The sequence below is a fragment of the Pelophylax lessonae genome, assembly GCF_965119305.1.
Source record: "Pelophylax lessonae genome assembly, chromosome: 6".
NCBI classification, from domain to species: Eukaryota; Metazoa; Chordata; class Amphibia; order Anura; family Ranidae; genus Pelophylax; species Pelophylax lessonae.
This window is the reverse complement of record NC_138773.1, coordinates 125814675-125834893: the sequence shown is the minus strand read 5'-3', so window position 1 is coordinate 125834893 and position 20219 is coordinate 125814675. Positions and strand designations below refer to the sequence as shown.

General features: G+C 42.3%; 1 protein-coding gene across 2 annotated transcripts in view; it reads left to right on the top strand.

Moving 5' to 3' along the window:
* The window catches only part of ABCC1 (ATP binding cassette subfamily C member 1 (ABCC1 blood group)), an 891484-nt gene that overhangs the window by 43359 nt on the left and 827906 nt on the right, over positions 1–20219 (top strand). For both annotated transcript variants that reach the window (XM_082260033.1, XM_082260032.1), the window contains exon 2: positions 13003–13179. In XM_082260033.1, the coding sequence (XP_082116159.1) occupies positions 13003–13179 (177 nt within the window). The remainder of the gene's footprint in view (positions 1–13002; positions 13180–20219) is intronic.

Genomic DNA, 20219 nt, shown 5'->3' with positions numbered 1-20219 from the left:
TTTTTTTGTAAGAAATAAAAAAAAAAAAACAGCGGTAATTAAATAGCACCAAAAAGCTCTATTTTGTGTGAAAAAAAATTATACAAGTTTCATATGGGTACAGTGTTGCATGACTGCGCAATTGTCATTCAAAATGTGAGATTGCTGAAAGCTGAAAATTGGCCTGGGCAGGAACGGGTTGAAAGTGCACTGTAGGCAAGTGGTTAATTTATGTTTTGATAAATACTTAGAAAAAAAAAAAAACTCATTGTGCCTGCGTCCAAATGGTATATTGCCGTGTGTGTAAAATGGATACAGTGCCTTGCGAAAGTATTCGGCCCCCTTGAACTTTGCGACCTTTTGCCACATTTCAGGCTTCAAACATAAAGATCTAAAACTGGAATTTTTTGTGAAGAATCAACAAGTGGGGACACAATCATGAAGTGGAACGAAATTTATTGGATATTTCAAACTTTGTTAACAAAAAAACTGAAAAATTGGGCGTGCAAAATTATTCAGCCCCTTTACTTTCAGTGCAGCAAACTCTCTCCAGAAGTTCAGTGAGGATCTCTGAATGATCCAATGTTGACCTAAATGACTAATGATGATAAATAGAATCCTCCTGTGTGTAATCAAGTCTCTGTATAAATGCACCTGCACTGTGATAGTCTCAGAGGTCAGTTTTTAAAGCGCAGAGAGCATCATGAAGAACAAGGAACACACCAGGCAGGTCCGAGATACTGTTGTGGAGAAGTTTAAAGCCGGATTTGGCTACAAAAAGATTTCCCAAGCTTTAAACATCCCAAGGAGCACTGTGCAAGCGATAATATTGAAATGGAAGGAGTATCAGACCACTGCAAATCTACGAAGACCTGGCCGTCCCTCTAAACTTTCAGCTCATACAAGGAGAAGACTGATCAGAGATGCAGCCAAGAGGCCCATGATCACTTTGGATGAACTGCAGAGATCTACAGCTGAGGTGGGAGACTGTCAAATAGGACAACAATCAGTCGTATACTGCACAAATCTGGCCTTTATGGAAGAGTGGCAAGAAGAAAGCCATTTCTTAAAGATATCCATAAAAAGAGCTAGTTTAAAGTTTGCCACAAGCCACCTGGGAGACACACCAAACATGTGGAAGACGGTGCTCTGGTTCAGATGAATCCAAAATCAAACTTTTTGGCAACAATGCAAAACGTTATGTTTGGCGTAAAAGCAACACAGCTCATCACCCTGAACACACCATCCCAACTGTCAAACATGGTGGTGGCAGCATCATGGTTTGGGCCTGCTTTTCTTCAGCAGAGACAGGGAAGATGGTTAAAACTGGAAGAAAACCTGATGGAGTCTGCAAAAGACCTGAGACTGGGACGGAGATTTGTCTTCCAACAAGACAATGATCCAAAACCTAAAGCAAAATCCTACAATGGAATGGTTCACAAATAAACATATCCAGGTGTTAGAATGGCCGTCAAAATCCGGACCTAAATCCAATCGAGAATCTGTGGAAAGAACTGAAAACTGCTGTTCACAAATGCTCTCCATCCAACCTCACTGAGCTGGAGCTGTTTTGCAAGGAGGAATGGGCAAAAATTTCAGTCTCTCGATGTGCAAAACTGATAGAGACCTACCCCAAGCGACTTACAGCTGTAATCGCAGCAAAAGGTGGCGCTACAAAGTATTAACTTAAGGGGGCTGAATAATTTTGCACGCCCAATTTTTCAGTTTTTTTATTAAAGTTTGAAATATCCAATAAATTTCGTTCCACTTCATGATTGTGTCCCCCTTGTTGATTCTTCACAAAAAAATCCAGTTTTATATCTTTGTTTGAAGCCTGAAATGGCAAAAAGGTCGCAAAGTTCAAGGGGGCCGAATACTTTCGCAAGGCACTGTGTGTGTGTGTGTGTGTGTGTGTGTGTATATGTATGTATGTATGTATGTATGTATGTATATATATATATATATATATTTATTAAAGAAGCCATGTGAGATCAGATATTAAATGAACATTATAATGGATATAAATGTATATAATGTATGGAATATTTTTTCCATAAGGTTAATAGTATTTACTCTCCTTTTCAGTTGGGTGGTCAGTACTGAAGGGGATTTCCAATGGAAGAGGATAAGCCAGTGCATGACAACACTAATTTCAATGGCACCTGGAAACGCGGGGTGATTATTGTGGCATGATTTTTCGGGTGACTATCATGCTGCGATTGCTCAAACAAAATTGCGCTACTTATGTCACCCAAAGAAGTTCTCAAACTTTGCACCTCAATCGCGGCATAATTGCCTTGCGTTTTCAGGTACCATTATTGGCACCTGAACATGCTGAACAATTTAAAATCTTAACAGGGTGTTTTGAATTTGCAGCTATTCTGCCTGCACTTCAAACCACCCTAATGGGATGTCTTGGATACCCTAAAAGGCCAGGCGTAGGTCAGAATCAACCAAGCCATGCTCAAAATAAAGAAATTAGTTTGAGGTGGAGTTTTTTTTTAAATTTTTTTTAAGACCTTCTGTTGAGATTCTGTTTTTTAAAAATGTTTCTGATGTACAAAGAAGTGTAGCATGTAAATGTTACATAACAGCCCTATGTCTTTGTGAACTTGCGTGTTGCTTAGTAGCTCCAATAGGCTTCCCCATGTCTGAGGTTCCCATGTGCTCCTTCATCTGCTCTCACATACAGGCTTTGCTGCCTGTGTTGTACTGATGCAGCATGACTAAGCAAAACTCTTTTCGTTTTGCAAGCACACTTGCGTGGATAGATCTACTAAGACTTCAGTGTTGTATATAAATAGCATTGAATGACAGCATTGAAAAGCTCCACCGGCTTGGATTTCAGCCAGTTTATAGAGGTTTACACTTACTAGAAAGCTGAAACATTTCCTCGGGCTAAAAAGAAATTGTCTGAGCAGGTTTAAGAGCCAGTTCACACTGAGGCGACACAACTCCTTACTACTTCGGGGGCGACTTGTGCATTACATTGCACCACGACTTCGGAGCGACTTGCAGGGACTTCACATAATGGAAGTCTATGCAAGTCGATCCGAGGTCGCCCTGAAATAGTACAGGACCCTTTTTCTAAGTCGGAGCGACTTGTGTCGCTCCTATTAGAACAGGTCCTGTAGCGGTCAATGGACCGCGAGGGAGCGCGACTTGTCAGGCTGACAAGTCGCCTGACAAGTCAATCTAATGTGAACCGGGTCTAAAACATTTATTTGTTTATTTACTTACGTGGAAGACTTATATTGCGTGGTGTGATCTCTTGGAGTTCATCCTCGCTCTTTCTTGTGGCTCGGATATTGATCCTCCTTCAGCGGGGGGTTGAGTAGAAATTGGCCTTGAGTATGATCAAGTATAAAAGAAGAAAGGAGAGCGTCTCTAAGTGCAATGGAAATTTAATACAGAAATAAATAAAAATTTAGTAACTCAAAGTAAATTGCAAAGAGTATATCCATCCACCCCTGGAACTGTTCTGGACCCTACAGATGGACTCAATCCTTTTTATGACCTTTATCCCCTGTGATATGCACATGGACTATTAATCCCCCCTGTGCGTCCAATCTCTCTTGGTCCCCCTTATTATTTCCTGTTGTAATACTATTGTCCTTGCATCCTTAAGCGCCAAAACCCCATTGCTTTTATTGAGTACGATCAAGGGTCAGATGTCAGCCTTAGCGGTCTTCTTTTAACAGCCCTTGGCCACCCATTCCCTGGTGCAAACTTTTCCTCAGATAGTTAGGCACTAACCCCTCCAGTGCGGTCTCCGTTGTCAACTTGGGACCTTTTTTAAATTGGTGCTTAGTCCTTCAGAAGCCTTCCTTTTGAGAATCTTCAGGAGATTCCCCTGCTTACACTGTCCCAGTAGGTGGCCTTCTTGAAATCTATCACTTCTGCATGCAGGGTGTCTGAATTGGTGGCGTTATCTTGTCGTTCGCCTTACTTGGTGGTTCGCAGAGATAAGGTGGTTCTTCGCCCCTGTCCATCGTTCCTTCCAAAAGTTGTCTTGATTTTCATTTGAATGAAGACATCGTGTTGCCTTCCCTGTGCCCCAGGTGAAAACATCCAAAGGAAATTGCTTTGCATGCCTTGGATGTAATCCGGGCGATTGGGGTGTACCTGGCAGTCTTTTAGGGAATCGGACTCGCTATTTGTGCTTGCGTATGGGCCTCGGAAAGGGTTGGCCGCTTCTGCTGCGACCATTTCTAGATTGATCAGACAGACGGTGGTTCAGGCCTATTCCATCAAGGGTCAGGTTCCTCCTTTCTCTTTTAAGGCACACTCTTCTCGGGCGCTCAGTGCCTCCTGGGCCTTCCGTCATCAGGAGTCCGCGACACAGGTTTGCAAGGCGGCCACCTGGTTGTCAGTGCACACTTTCACAAAGTTCTATAAAGTGGATGTGTTGGCATCTACGAATGCTTCCTTTTTGGCCGCTACGTTTTGCAGGCTGCTGTTTAGAGGACCTGGTCCTCTTTGAGGGTGTATTGTGTGTTTTTTGTTCAGGTGAGCTCCAGTTTTGGTTGAGCTCCTGTTTACTTGATTGGCTATAATTAGCCTAGGGAGCTTATTTTTTTGCTGTTCCCACCCCTCATGTTTAATATGCTTTGGGATGTCCCAATGTTTTAGGAGGATCAGGAGCTGTGTACATCAATGAACGAAAGAGAAAATGGGATTTTTAACTTACCGTAAAATCCATTTCTCTGATGTTCATTGGCGGACACAGCACCCACCGCTCTGTGGAGTTGTAATTCTTTAGACACTGCTTGTAACAAAACTCAGTATCTATAGCAGAGAGAGGGAGTATACCCCATAGGCAGACCTTATTTCTGCCTAGTGTCCTACTCCTGTAGGGGGCAGTATAACTCAATGGTTAAGAACATCAGGAGCTGTGTCCGTCAATGAACATCAGAGAAATGGATTTTACGGTAAGTCAAAAATCCCATTTTCTTTTTCAAAATTTTCGCTCTTTTTTTTTCACCCGCTTATATTGCAAAAAAAAGAGTGAATAAATACCACAAAAAGAGAGCTTTATTTGTGTGAACAAAATGATTAAAATTTCGGTACAGTGTGGCATGACTAAGTAATTGTCATTCAAAGTGCGAGAGCACTGAAAGCTGAACATTGGTCTGGGAAGGAAGTGGGTGAAAGTGCCCAATATTGAGGTAGTCAAAACATTAGCTGGGGCATTAGAAATATTGGTCTCACACCAATATTCACAGCGATACCTCACACGTGTGATGCAATCGCTGTTTACATATGGGTGTGGGATATATTTGTGTGTTTGCATTTACAAGGGGGTGCTCTCAATGTTTTAAAATATATTCTTATTTTATTTAAATGTATTTTTTTAACCCTGGTGATAGCTTTGGGCACTAACAGGTACTCTTTATGATATCAGAGGTCTTTTAGACCCCTGATGTCTCCCCTGCTCTTCAAAGCGTCTGTTTTTGTAACGGTAAGGGAAAGATGGCACTGAAACCAGAAGTGAAAAAATCCTCGTCACTTCCAGCTTCATTCATCAGAGGAGATTGGAAAATTTTATATTCCTTTATCTCCTCTGTGGGCAGCTTACAGCGCTTCTGCGCTCCCTAGTAGAACAGGCAAGCTAGAACTAGGCACGGCGGTGGGAGGAGGAGTGCTCCACAGCGCTGTAAAGCCTTGTTCACCATGACTCAAAATACTGATGCACTATAGCGTTAGTGTTCATCGCGTTTGACATGCGTTAAAGCTGCTCCACAAACACCCTATACATGTTTAATGCGCATTTAAAGGTATGTTAAACGCACCCCAGATGCCTATTTCTTTTGGCTGTTGTGAACAAGGGGCTAACATGCTGAAAACGCGTTTCGCAGCATTTATGGCACGTTACCATGTATTTGAATGGAAGGCATTGAGATGAAAAACTAAGCTTTATTTTTAAAGCGCCACTGCAGCCATGATCCTGGTATAACCACTTGCTTTCCAGGACGTTTATATACATATACGCTGGACAGCAAGTGATTAACCGCTTGCCGACTGCCTAATGACGATTTACGTTGGCAGTCAGCCCCTCACAGGCAAAGCTCCCGCTCCGTCACAGACCCCCCCCCCCCCCGATGTCCGGCAGTCACTCGCAATTGTCTGTTACATCGGGAGAAAGGCAGGCGGCTAATGTAAAGAAAGCCGCCTGTCAGTCTCCCCTGTGTAACAGCACAGATCATACGGTCCTGCTATGTACACACACAGCCACATCCAATCACAGTAAGAATCACGCCCCTAGGGACACACTTAACCCCTCCCTCTCAAAGTTAACCCCTTCACTGCCAGTGTCATTTTTACAGTAACCGTGCATATGTATAGCACTGATTACTGTAGTAATGTCACTGGTAACCCCAAAACTGTCAAAAATGTCAGTTAAGGGTCCGCTCTGTCCGCCGCAATGTCGCAGTACCGCAAAAAAAATCGCAGATTGCCGCCATAACTCAAAAAAAAAAAAAAAATAAATAAATAAAAATGACAATCTTTCCCTTCGTTAGTAAACGCAATAACTTTTGCGCAAACCAATCAAAATACACTTTTTGCAATTTTTTTTTTTTACCAAACATATGTAGCAGAAAACAAATTGGCCTAAAATGTTAAATTTTTGATTTTTACATTTTTTTTTTTTTTTTTTTTTGGGGGGGATTTCATATAAATAACTGAAAAATATTGTTTTTTGTAAAATTGCCGCTCTTTTTTTTGTTTATAGCGCATGATCAAAAAATCGCACAGGTGATCAAATACCACCAAAAGAAAGCTGTTTGTGGGGAAAAAAAGGACGTCAAATTGGGTACAGCGTCTGGGTACAGCGTCGCACGACTGCGCAATTGTCCGTTAAAGTCACGCAGTGCCGAATCGCAAAATAGGCCCTGGTCAGGAAGGTGGTAAAATCTTCCGGGGCTTCAGTGGTTAAAGTGATAGCACACACTGTTCAATTTACATTGTCCCTTCTTTTTCTGCATGTGGATGATGGCACTGTAATTATTTTTTTTAGTTCCTGTTTTCCTAATTGATGTACAGCTGTCTCATTACCCAGCTCTTTCCCAGCCTGTCTGCAGAGAGACACAAGCAGGAAGAGCTTCTAGTCCTCGGCTGCATGTTTAAAAAAAAAAAAAAAAAGCTTTTGGGATAAAGAAGAATAGCTAATTTACATCAATAAACTGTTTTAAATTGTCATACAAATATATATTTGTAATTAAATCGTTATTTTTGGCAATAACATGATATGGGTGGATTTATGTCAGTCACAGGCTGTGCCATGCAACTCCAGTCCTTGTCTTAGAATAAGAGGGAGGTGTGAAGCCTTCATCAATCTACATGAAATGTCCCACCCCTATAGGGTTGTCCTTCACTATGTATACACCCACATGTGACTCTATAGTCACATCGGCTGCTCAGATGTGATAGGGAGGAAATGCTCAGCATTGAAACTCACTGAAAACTGAGCATGTGTAGAGTTGCCAATACTGCTCTCCAAAATCCCCAGCTGCAGTGGGGACTTGTTTACCCACTTGCCGACCAGCCTTTGCAGATACAGTGGCAGCAGGTCCCTGCAAAACGGCGTACCCGTATTTCGCTATGCGGGAGCGATCGCCCATTCGCCAGCAGGGAAGCTGATCTGCGGGGCCGTGGAGGCAGAACAGCGGTCTGCCATTGAAAAAACATCGGCAGATCATTGTTCTGTCAGCAATCAACACAGGGCTCCTGTGTTCCTCCTATTAAGGAACACAGATCCCGGTATTGATTCCATAAGCCGCCCCCCCACAGTTAGAAAACACCCCCCTAGGCATACATTTAACCCTTTGATCACCCCTGGTGTTAACCCCTTCCCTGCCAGTGTTAGTACAGTAACAGTGCATATTTTTAGCACTGATTACTGTAGTAATGTCACTGGTCCCCCCAAAAGTGTCAATGTCAGGTGTCCGATCTTTCCGCCGCAATGTCGCATTTCCGCCAAAAATCGCTGATCGCTGCCGTACTAGTAAAAATAAAAAATAAGACGTGATCACTTTTGCACAAACCAATCGAAATACCCTTATTGGGATTTTTTTTTACCAAAAATATCGGTAGCGGAATACAAATTGGCCCTAAAATGAAAAATGTGATTTTTTTTTTTTTTTTATTGGGACTGTTCTGCTATAGCAGAAAGTGAAAAAAAAAAAAAAAAAATATATATATATATATATATATATATATATATATATATATATATATATATATATATATATATATATATATATATATATATATATATATATATATATATATATATATATATATATATATATATATATATATATATATATATATATATATATATATATATATATATTTTTTTTTTTTTTGTTTTATAGCACAAAAAATAAAAATCAGAGGTGATCAAATACCACCAAAAGAGAGCTCTATTTGTGGGGATCGCCTGTTCTGGGTTTGTGCCGCACCGCCGAGCTACTTCCGGTGTGATTCGGACACAGCGGGAGCCAATCGCGGGTCTGGCGGACCCGATGTTCTCCGGGGACATCATGGAGTCTCAGGAGCATGTTTCCCCACCTGACCCTCTATCGGAGGCAGCAGGTCCCTCAGGGTCCCAGCCTTCCATTGATACACTGACAGGGGTCCTAGATTCCTTTGTTTACTGGGTGGAGGTGGCCTTTTGGCGGCTCCCCGCGCCCTTCCCTGCCTTGTGTGTCTCATCAGATCCTGAATCTGATTCTGCCCCTGTAGACGCAGCCTACCCTGAGATGCTTGTAGCCACGCTCTCTGATCTATCAAAACAGTAAGGATGATTCCTCCACAACTGTAGCTGCGCACAAGAAGGCGCTGGTTGATGCACTGGTTACATTAGTGCGGGAGACTTTGAAGATGAAGTATGCAACTGAGGCGGCTGCGGAGGTAGCTGTTCCTTTTTGCTACTCACAATATATCTCGCATGGCAAAAGTGTTCCCTTATCCCTCCCATTTTGAAAAGTTTTTTTCTATGAAGAATGGGAGCATCCAAAGCGTTCCTCTTGTGGTCCCTAATATCTTTGCGGTGATGTACCCCCTTTGAAGAGTCACTTCTGAAGACGTAGACTGTCCCACCAATAGTGGATCCTCCTGTACCCAGGTTAAACAAGACAACCATGATTCCGGTGGAGGAATCCCTGGCCTTTAAAGATCCGTCTGACAGAAAGGCGGAGTCTGTGGCCCACAATATGTTCACTATTGTTGGTTATGGCCATTGCCCTGGTGTTGCAAACTCTTACTGAATGGGCTAAACTTTTTGCGCCATGAGCTGGGGGGAGGGTGGGGGGGCACACTCTACTCGGGCGTTTAGTGCTTCTTGGACCTTCCGTCATCAGGCGTCACTGGTGCAGGTTTGCAAGGTGGCTACTTAGTCGTGGGTGCACACTTTCTCAAAATTCTACAGCTGATGCTTCTTTTAGTAGCAAGGTTTTGCAGGCTGCTGTTTAGAGGATATGTTCCCTCTTTGGGAATGTATTGTTCAGGTTGGGCTCCTGTTGTTGTTTGCTGGTTGGCTTCTTGTGTTTAGCCTTGGGATTTTGTTGTCCCATCCCCTCATGTTTTGACACTGCTTGGGGACGTCCCTATGGTTCTGAATATGGAGCACTGTGTCCATCAACGAATGAGAAAACAGAATTTTTTTTTTTTATGTACTGTAAAATCAATTTCTCATTGACCGACACAGTACCCACCCCTCTATGGTACTTTTGATACTGCTTGTTACTAAACTGAAGACCTATAGCAGAGAAGTGGATGTATACCAGTTAGGACTGCACATAGGCATAGCCATAGCCAAGTGTTTCCTCTGCCTAGTGCACTACTTCTGTAGGGGCCTGTGTAAACCTATGGTTCTGAATATGGAACGCTGTAATGAGCTCAAAGAAATTTTTACGGTTCTCCCTCTCCCTCAAAAAATTAAATCCTGCCATTTAACCATGCAGAAAACAGACCGAGGAAGGAGGCAGAGTAGGAGGGCTTTTCTTAGATGTACTTGGCGTACGCAGGTGTGGCATGTCTTGAGTCTCAAAAATACTTTATACTGTTACTGAATAGACCTGGCGTGTACTGCACACGTGCCGAGTCTGCTAATGGGGGGGGGGGGGGGGGCCAAGTGAGCCAAATATGGCAATCTTATTCATGCAGCTTCCGGGTAGGGAGGAGCCTCAGGTGTATTTTGTGATCCTTTTCTGAACCACCTGAACGAGTCCACCAGGAAGCTGTCACTATATAGGGACAGTTGTAAGACGCAGAGGCTTTCTCGGCCCTGCCGTAGTAAGGAGTTCAGGTGTGCCTGGATCCTAGTCCAAACCCACCTGAGCTAGCCCATTGGAAAGTTGATGCTACCGATCCAATCATCTGTAGCCGTGGCTGTGGGGCTGGGAATGCCCTGGGTGCTTATGATTGGCCCAGTACAGTGACCACTTTCTGGAGGACTGGGTCAGGTTAGTTCGAATTAGAATCTGAACACAATTTAAGCTTGTTTGAGTGACTCCTGAGAGACTGAATACCATTGCTCTTAGGAAAAGGCATTGCTGAAAACCTTCTAAGGTACTAGATCAGGCATCACTAAATGGCGGACCGCGGGCCAAATGCGGACCGCAAAGCAATTCTACCTGGACCGCGGCTCCGCCACTTAGCAGCCTGGGTATCCTCTCCCGGCTGACAGCTTCCTTCTGCTGCTGCCACAGCATTCATCCATAGCATGCAGAAGGCACGGCATGTCCAGACCGAGGGCGAGACATCCTTTTCCAGTTACCAAGCCAGTGATTTATTGCTAGGATGCAGGGCAATCCTAGCAGCCAATCCCCTGCCTGTTAATATGAAAAGCATGTCCCGTCGTCTGTTTGGTCATGCCTTGCCTTCTGCCTTCTATCTGCTGTGTAAGGTAGGAGCAGAATTACAGGGACGTAAGAGAGGCTGTAAAGGGAACCGGTATAAAAAAAAAGGGGGGTGGTGGTGCTGTGAAGGGGACTTGGATACAAAGAGGCGCGGGGGGCTATGAAGGAGACGGAGATGAAAGTAAGGGGTTGTAAAGGGGACTGGGGTGCCAAGAGGGGGGGCTGTGAAGGGAACGGGGATATAAGGGGGGGGCACTGGGATAAAAGAAGGGGGCTGTGAGGGTGCCTGAGATGCAAGTAAGGGGGGGGCTGAAATGCAAGTTAAGGTGGGCTTTAAAGGGGACTGAGGTGCTAGAAGGGGGCCTGTGAACTGGGATACAAGAAGGGAAGCTGTGAATGGGACTGAGATGCAAGTGAAGGGGACTGAGGTGCAAGGAAGGGGGACTGAGCTGCAAGTAAGGTGGGGGCTGTAAAGGAGAGTGAGGTACATGGAAGGGGGGCTATGATATGGACTGGGGTGCAAGAAAGGGGATCTGTGAAGGGGACTGGAATGCAAGGAAGGGGGGCTGACGTAAATGGCGTAGGTATTTGATGTAAGGTGGGGGTGCTGTGATGTGAAGGGGGGCAGAGAACATTTTAAATAAAGGAAGCACTGTGATCTAAAGGGGGGCTGTGATGTAAAAAAGGTGGACTTGGATGCAAAGGGGGGCTGTGATGTAAAGCAGGCACTGTAATGGAAAGGGGTGATCTGATGTAAAGGGGGCCCTGTATTGTAAAGTGGGGTACGGTGATGTAAACTGACACTGTAATGTAAATGGGGGGCTGTATACAATACTTTTTTAATAAATCTGCAACAATGTCAACAATTCTGTGTTTTTCTGTCAGTATGGGGTGCTATGTGTACATTCATGAGGAAGAAGAATGAACTTAAATGATTTTAGCAAATGGCTGCAATATAACAAAGAGTGAAAAATTTAAGGGGGTCTGAATACTTTCCATTCCCACTGTATGTCTCCTCCATGGCTATGTCTCCTCCTATCTTAACTTCTTGAAGTGTTCTTGTGATTGGTAAAACACTTCTCTGTCTGCAGTTATGCAAACTGTTAACTAAAAGAAAAGCTTTCACACGTTTGTCTGTCAGATTATAATTAATAACGTGCAAATTATTTACGGTTTCCCAAATAAAAGCATTGTGTGACATTTTACCATGTAAAATCCGTTTAGGTAGGCAGATTGTAGAAAATCTGCTAAATCTTTCTTGGCTTTAAAGTGGTTCTAAAGGCTGAAGGTTTTTTTTTTACCGGAGCTTGCTCTGATCCAGCGATGTTCACAATAGCCTTGGCTGTCCCGGGAATCTCCCTCCTCATTGACTGAGACCGCAGCAGGAGCCCATTGGCTCCCACTGCTTTCAATCACAGCTAGTGTGCTAATGAGAAAGAACAGGGGGTGGGGCCGAGCTGCGGCTCTGTGTCTTATGGACCCATAGAGCCGTGGCTCAGGAGCGAGCACACAGCAGTGCCCCCAGAGAAAGCCGCATGCTCTGGGGGCAATGTTCCAGGGGAAGGAGCCAGGCGTGCCGGTGTTCTGCCAAAAGCTCCAACTTGCCGAGATCTCCAACTACGTTATTTCCAGTGAGTGTACACCAGGAATAATTGGAGATTTTGACCACTTGATGTTTTCACACAACACTGGCAGCCCTTACACACCAGGAGATGCTAGAACTAGTGCAAATTTAGTACGCCCGTTAGTAAACAAAAACATGACCGCCTCCGAGGTGGTGATAACCAACGGGCGGACTAACAATCTCGACTAATTATAGCATCTACGGCAGTGTAATGGCTGCAATTCTTCCTGGTGTACACTCACTGGAAATAATGTGGTTGGAGTTTTCGGCAGAACATCGGCGGGGGACCCGAAAAGAAGAGGATCTGAGCTGCTCTGTGCAAAACCACTGCACAGACCAGGTAAGTGTATATATAACATGTTGTTTTTTTTTTTTTAACGAAGCTTTAATACCTCCTTAAATTCCTTCTAGTCTTTACACATTGGAGTCCTGGCTCTTGGTGGTACTGTAAGCCTGGTATTGCAGATTTATGTTTTACACAGGTAACGAACACTGCTCTTCACCTTTAGAACATAATTGTTTTTCTTCTTGTAGGATGCAAATCTTACCTGGTATACAGAAAATCCAGATTTCACCAAGTGCTTCCAGAATACGGTCCTGGTATGGATTCCATGCATCTACCTCTGGCTCTGCTTCCCTATATATTTTATATACCTCCAGCGCAACAACCAGGGATACATCCGAATGTCACATCTTAATAAGGCAAAAACTGTAAGTGTCAGCTTTATTTTGGCATAATACATTTTAAAACTTGTTATACTGCTACAATAACCTCCCCTTTTTATATTAGTTGCAGCACTACCTAATAAGCACTTGGGTGTACATGGAAGTCATAGTGAGTGCATACAAGTAAATCTCTGTATTCTGCTGTGCTTTCTGGACATCTTTTTGCCATAAATGTGAACTGCAACAGCACATAAACCATGTATATAGTATCAAGCTTATGATGGACTTTGCAATACAAAAGCACAAGCCTGTTTTAGGTAGCATAGAGGATATTACTATCTTAATGGTCGGCTTGCTAGATAGATATACGTTTTAAAAGTAATAAAGCAATATTATAGCGTTGTAACCCCCCTCCACAAGAGTTTAAAGTGTGACTGCGGGAATTTGTGCCCATTCAGCCAAAATAATAATTGTGATGGTCAACTATTAATGTCAGATGAAAAGACTTGGCTTGCAGTTGAAGTTCCTTTCTTCCCAGTGGTGTTCAGTAGGGGCAAGATCAGGGCTTTTTGCAGGCCAATTGAATTCCTCTACATTAAAACCCATCAAACCAGGGGCGTATGTACAGGTGTCGTGATTGCGACTCTGCCCCATGCTCCAGGGGGCCCCCCTGTACACCTTGATGGGAGAGGCGGCAGAGGCAGCGGCATTTGTAGAGGAACCGATCCCTACTTGCAACCGCTGAATGCCTGCTTTTCCTCCTTTCCCTTCTGCAGACATTCAGCTGTTGAAGGAAGGAAAAGGAGGGCATCGGTTGCTCTACATGCTGCCCCTCCCTATGCCTGTCTCGCTGCCCCAGTCTCCCGTTTTCTTCCCTGGCGTTCAAACCCCCCCACAGTGCTGCTGGGTTTCCACCTCCCACCGATTGCTATGGGGGATACTGTCCGGATGGGAAACGGGGAAGGAGCCGGTAAATGAGTCATTGTCAGTCTGACTATTGAACATAATCAGTGATCGGTAATGTTTTTTTTATTATTCATAGCTGAGGCATAGTAAACTGTGCTATGCTTCAATTTATGAACGAACGGGAAGCTCTGTACAGAGCTATTCCTGTTTATTTATTCTTTGCTGCTGAGATGGAGATTAAGCTGAGCTCAATCTCCTTTCTCTGTCTCAAAGGTAAAGCATCAGAGGTCTGTTTAGATCCCTGCTATTTCACCAAAGCCCCTCAACAGGGGTCCTAAAAATTGTTTTAAAATAATAAAAAACTGACACCAGTTGCACACCTACTGGGGTTGCAAATGTCGCACTTGCAACCGGGCCCTGGCGTTCCACCCCCGTGGGGGGGACCCCAAGAAGGCAGAAAGGGGGCTTGCTGTGGGACCATAATAAAGGGGAGTAAAGGGCTGCAGGATCAATGAGAAGGGCCCTGGCCTGGGGACCTTCATGTTTTTTTGTATCGGGGCCTGAAGATTCTTCTTGCGCCTCTGCATCAAAGCATTTCTTTGTACCTGGCTTTGTACCCAGTAGCATAGACATGCCTGAACAAAAAGTGACCTCCCCAAACATTTGCTACAAGGTTCGAAGTGCACAATTGTTTAAAATGTCTTTCCGTGATGCAGCACCCTTCACTGAAAATGCCTACATTCAGTCAGTTGAATTTGTTTAACCTATTCCAAAACCAGATAGGTGTAATGTAGGGGGTGGGGGGGTCTCAAATACCATTTTCAGGTAGGGAGGAACCTGGACGCAGCCCCCGTGCAATGTGTTCCTGTGGATCTGACTCCCTCCACCCATCTGGTATTTCTGCTGTTTCTCTGGCACCTTCCTTTAGTACTTTTATATCAAGGGAGGAACTCTCCTGTGTCATCATTGGTTTACGGCACAAGCTTTCCAGAATTCTTACCAGCTTGGATCTCCTTGATTGCATGTGGAAGTCTTCCTCCTTTTTCCTATTACAAAAAGAGGAATACTAGAGGGCGAGGTTGAGGGAAAACGAGAATGTTCTGGTAGATGGGGATGCAGCAGAATCCTCCTCGGAGCAATCTACTTCTAAAGAATCCTAGGGTTAGGGCTTATTTTAGACTCTAAGGGCCATTGTGAGTTTTCTTTTGTAAGTTGATTGGAGCAATATAAAGATACCACTTCCCAAGTCCTCTACTCCAAAGATTACAGGATTCAATAAGAAGCAATTGGTCTACAAAGCTTAGTACGCAGCAAACCCACCAATATCACTACAAACAATTCTGTTTTCTCCCATTGGACTTTTAACTGATAAAAAGAAGAATGTTCTAAAAAACAGTACATATTTTATTTACACTTTTTTTTTTTTTTTTAAGGAACATATTTACATAAACAACTGTTCTGATATCATGACACATCCTTCAAAAAGGGGACACAGAATCATTACACTACACTACCCATGTACCCACTGGCAGGGTAAACCATGTATGCATATCCACTAATGGAGTTTCTTCATAAAGTATCCCATACTAGGGGAACTCAAATAAATGATGTACTATTTTATATAACGCTCTTTCTTTTTAAAAGTCCCATAGGAGAAAATGTAATAGTTTGTAAGGTTACAGGATTTGGAATGTGGTGTTTGCCACAGCATCCTCAATCCTTTCCTGTACATTCTCATTTTAAAGAATGTTTTGTGTGTCGGCTGGGCTTGCTCAGGCAGGGTTTTTGATTCACTAAAATCGTTTGCTCAGCAATACTCAATGGAGAGTGAGTTCACTAGGAAATGGAGCATTACTTCAGTGGATCTCCCATTTTCGTATGTCTACAACACCCTCACGTGTACAACTGGCAATTGCGACTGTTGGCGTGTGTCAGAGCCTAAGGATTGAGTTTGTCACGTGACATGAGAGGGGGCTCTTACTCGTGGAGATACTGAAGGGAGCAGAAACCTTGAAGATATTCCACATGCTTTTAGCTTTTTAGTGGATGCATGAGAAGGACTCTTTCCAAGGTCTTAAGTCTTTCACAATGGTGCACATGAATATGATTCCTCTTTAAATGCTTTATAGCTGTTCAAATCAGTGCACTGCAAAAAGTAAAAAGCGCAGCGCCTTAAAACAAATCACATATATATATATATGAAATATGTATGAAAGGAGGTTGTAACGGCGCTACCTTAAAGTGAATAAGTGCTTATTGTATGTGCCAACTTAAAACAAAGTGCCAATAAAAATTGTGTCATAAAAAACCATTTAGTTTAAAAATAAAGTGCACTAGTGATTTGTGGTGTGACCAAGTTAGCTGGTTAATAAACTGGGCCCATAAGGTGCAACTCAGTAAAGTGCAAGTGCTGTGCTGCATATACTAAACGAGTAAGAAATAATGGGTTCCCAATGTGCATTTATTTTATAATAACAGTTGACAGAAAATAAGTTAAATTCATAAGTGAAAAATCGCATAAAACAGTGAACATAAATTCATCCGTGCTGTGCGTGGAATTTGTAATACCACTTAAGTGAAAAAAGTGCTAGATTGAATAAGAGAAAGTGATAAATAAAATTGGGGTTGCAATTTTGTTGTACATCCACTAGATGTCGCCCCTAGATATACGACCTGTACTTAAGGAAAAAGATGGTCGGTTTCTTCCGGGGTTCTCCAGTGGGTCGAACCAGGCTTTTTAGTACCTCAGGTTAGAAGAAAGAAACCCCATGATGTAAAGTATATCTGTAGCGTGGAAGAGAGAGCATAAAGACTCACGTTTGAGGCTGTCTAGGATCAGCGGTGATGGCCGGGAAGCTTCCGCGTTCCACGGCTCAGGCTCCGAAACCGGAAGTGACGTAATGACGTTACGACTCCGCCCTACGCGTTTCGTCATGTGACGTCTGCTGGAGCGGCGTCAACGTAACAAGCTTCCGGCCTTTAAATAGCGTGTCCGTCTCCTGGCAACCAATCGGCCTCCCCCGCCGCCATATTGGTGCGTGCAAACTGAAGCCGGACGGAGGACACATTGGGCCTCCCTGCAATGCCTCTTCAGATGCCGGAGCGGAGGGACAGCTATTTTGGAACATCATTTCCTGACAGCCTATGTCTGATACCGTAGTGAGGTTAAAACATGACATTTATTAAAAATCATTAAAAAAGAGGAAAAAACTGAGAAAATGTCTTAAAAATGAAAAGAAATTTAAAAAATTAATTAAAAATAAAAAATAAATTATAAAAATAAAAACCGTGCAACGATTCATAAAAAACATCATATAGCGGAGATTTCATTAAAAAAGCACCAAGGTCAAGAAGTGAGAAAATAAAAGGTGATAAAATACCATATGCCCAGAGGTTAAGTACATATTGTAGTGATCATGGACTAAAAAAGGTGGAATATACATAATTTATGGATGTAAATCGAGCGTTGTTTTAAAGGGTTATAGTATTGCAGAATAAAAGATAAGAAGGTGGAAGAATTATGAAAAAAGTGGACCAGATGGTCGAGAAGAAGGAGATGGGGTTTTTTTAAAATTAAGTTGCCCATAAATAGGGAGTCTCTAAGGACAGTCATTCGTTCCTGTTGTGTTTAAGAGGGCTACTCGGGCCCCCCAAAATACATAACAATCCGGATCAGGGTGTGAAACAACTCTTTCCCCATTGTGATGTTGGATGAGAAGGCCCCATAATTAGCCCCTAATAAAAAAGAAGTTTTGTGGTGTTTAAGAGGTTGTGCTGTAAGCAAACCTCATACAAGTGTGGTGGGTAACCCCGAACCTTGAGAATCTAAAAGAAAAGTTTTTTTATATAAATGTGTTGAGCTTAACAGATGGTATGCTCAAAACGCCGTGTAAACTACACGGATATAGTGTGTATAAACAATGTGAATGATCTAGATTAAAAGCACAATATTCTTGGTGATGCTGGATGAGAAGGCCTCAAGGCAATGTTAAATAAAATGAATGGCGTTGGATGGTAAAATTGAACAGAATGTTTCTTTTGATGTAGGAGGTTATGGCCAGGTGTAAAAGTTTAAAACTATTATAAAATAGCAAACTGTACACCAAAAAACTACATAAAATCAACCAATCCTAAATAAAATTATTTCAAAGGATTGTTTCACGGCAAATTTTCTGTCCCAAAAGAATTACATAACAACATTAAAAAAATTAAAAAAGTAAGAACATCAAAAAATGAGAAAATCACAGGAAAAAAAGGGGTGTTAAAAGGCCATAAAAAAGAGCCATAGCAAAAACCAATAAAAACATCAAAAAGGCCTTTTTTAAAAAATATTTTTTTTTTTTTTTTTTGTTTTGTTTTTGAAAAAACCTTTTAAAAAACTTTTGAAAGAAAGGGACTAAGAACTTGAAGGCGAAAAAACAGGATAGAAGGGAGGTGTTTTTGTTTTCCTGGGAGGAGGTTTTCATGAGACACAAACAATTTATGTGTCTGTGATGAAACAGTTAAGATCAATGTCTACATTCAACCCATCAGGGCGAAGAGATTGCATCAAAAAAATCCATTTTGTTTCATTTCTAGAGATCATTCTTGTTTTATTTCCTCCTCTCCAATCCCCCTTTATTCTATCAATGCCATAAAAAATTAGTCCAGAAGGATTTTTGGAATGCACCTCTTTAAAATGTCTGGGAAGATTGTTTATCAAAACCCTTTTTGATATTTTTTATATGTTCTCTGATTCTTACATATAGGGGTCTGGTTGTTCTACCGATGTATTGTAAATGACAAGGACACTCGATGACATAGGTGACATGTGTACTATTACACGTGATGGTGTCCTTTATTTTGTATTCAATACCGGTAGTTCGAGATTTAAAATTGTTTTTTCTTCTTGGCTGGTTCCTATTGTTTCTGCAAGGTAGGCACTTCCCACATCTAAAAAAACCATTAATACTTGTAGGTAAAGAAATGGTTTTTGGTGGATTTATCACATTGTGTACCACCTTATCTTTTAATGTGGGGGCTCTTCTATACACAAAGGATGGTTTATTTGGTAGGATTTTCTTCAAAGTCCTGTCCGCTGTGAGTATAGGCCAATGTTTTTTGAATATTTTTTCTAGCTCTTTATGTTGCCTGTTATATCCCGTAATAAAAGCAAACTCATGTTTGTTCTGTTTTTTCTTCTTCCCATTTTCTTTTATAAGGTAATTTCTATCGGTGTTCTTAATTGTTTCTTTTAGGTGCTCCAAGTTTTTTCTTTTGTAGCCTTTTTCGATAAATCTCTGTATCAGTATATCCGCCTGGATATTGCTGCAATTTCTTCTTATCCGTAGCAGCTGTCCCTTTGGGATGTTCCCTAACCACTGTGGGTGGTGGCAGCTTCTGATAGGGATATACCCATTTTTATCTGTTTTCTTAAAATGTTTTGCTTGCCAGTTTTCCTTCTTGTTTGAATAATTCTAGGTCCAAAAAGGCTATTTTTTGTTTATCCCAATTTCCTGTGAAGGTAATTCCATATGCGTTACCACTGATTTCGTCAAAAAAACATTGTAACGATTCTGTGTTTCCTCTCCATATGAGGATAATATCATCAATGTATCTCTGGTAGTAACGCAAATTTGGTCTTTCCACACTGTAAATCTGTTCCTCCTCCCATTTTTGCATGAATATGTTAGCCACACTCGGGGCATATTTTGCCCCCATGGCTACTCCCTTGGTTTGTGCGTAATATCGTCCTTTGTGCCAAAAATAATTCAAATTCATCGCCATCTTGAGGCCTTCTAAAATAAAGTGCATTTGTGCTTGCTTCAAATCTGTATGTTTAAAAAGTGCCCATTCAACACTATCCAACCCGTCCTTCTGCACTATGTTGGTATATAGTGAGTTTACATCAATGGTTACTAATATATCATCCTCCGTCACTTCTAAGTCCTGTATGTCTGAAAGCAATTGCTTGCTGTCTCTAAGATATGATTTTCCCTTTAGAACCAAAGGCTGTAAGTATTTGTCTAAGTATTCTCCCAAACGGGAGTGGACGGAGTCTATACCACTCACTATTGGGCGGCCTGGTGGCTTTTCTTCATTTTTATGTATTTTGGGTAGATAATATATAATTGGGGTTCTTGCTGCTTCTATGTGTAGATATTTGGCTTCCTTGTTGTTCAGAATGCCGAGGTCCTTCC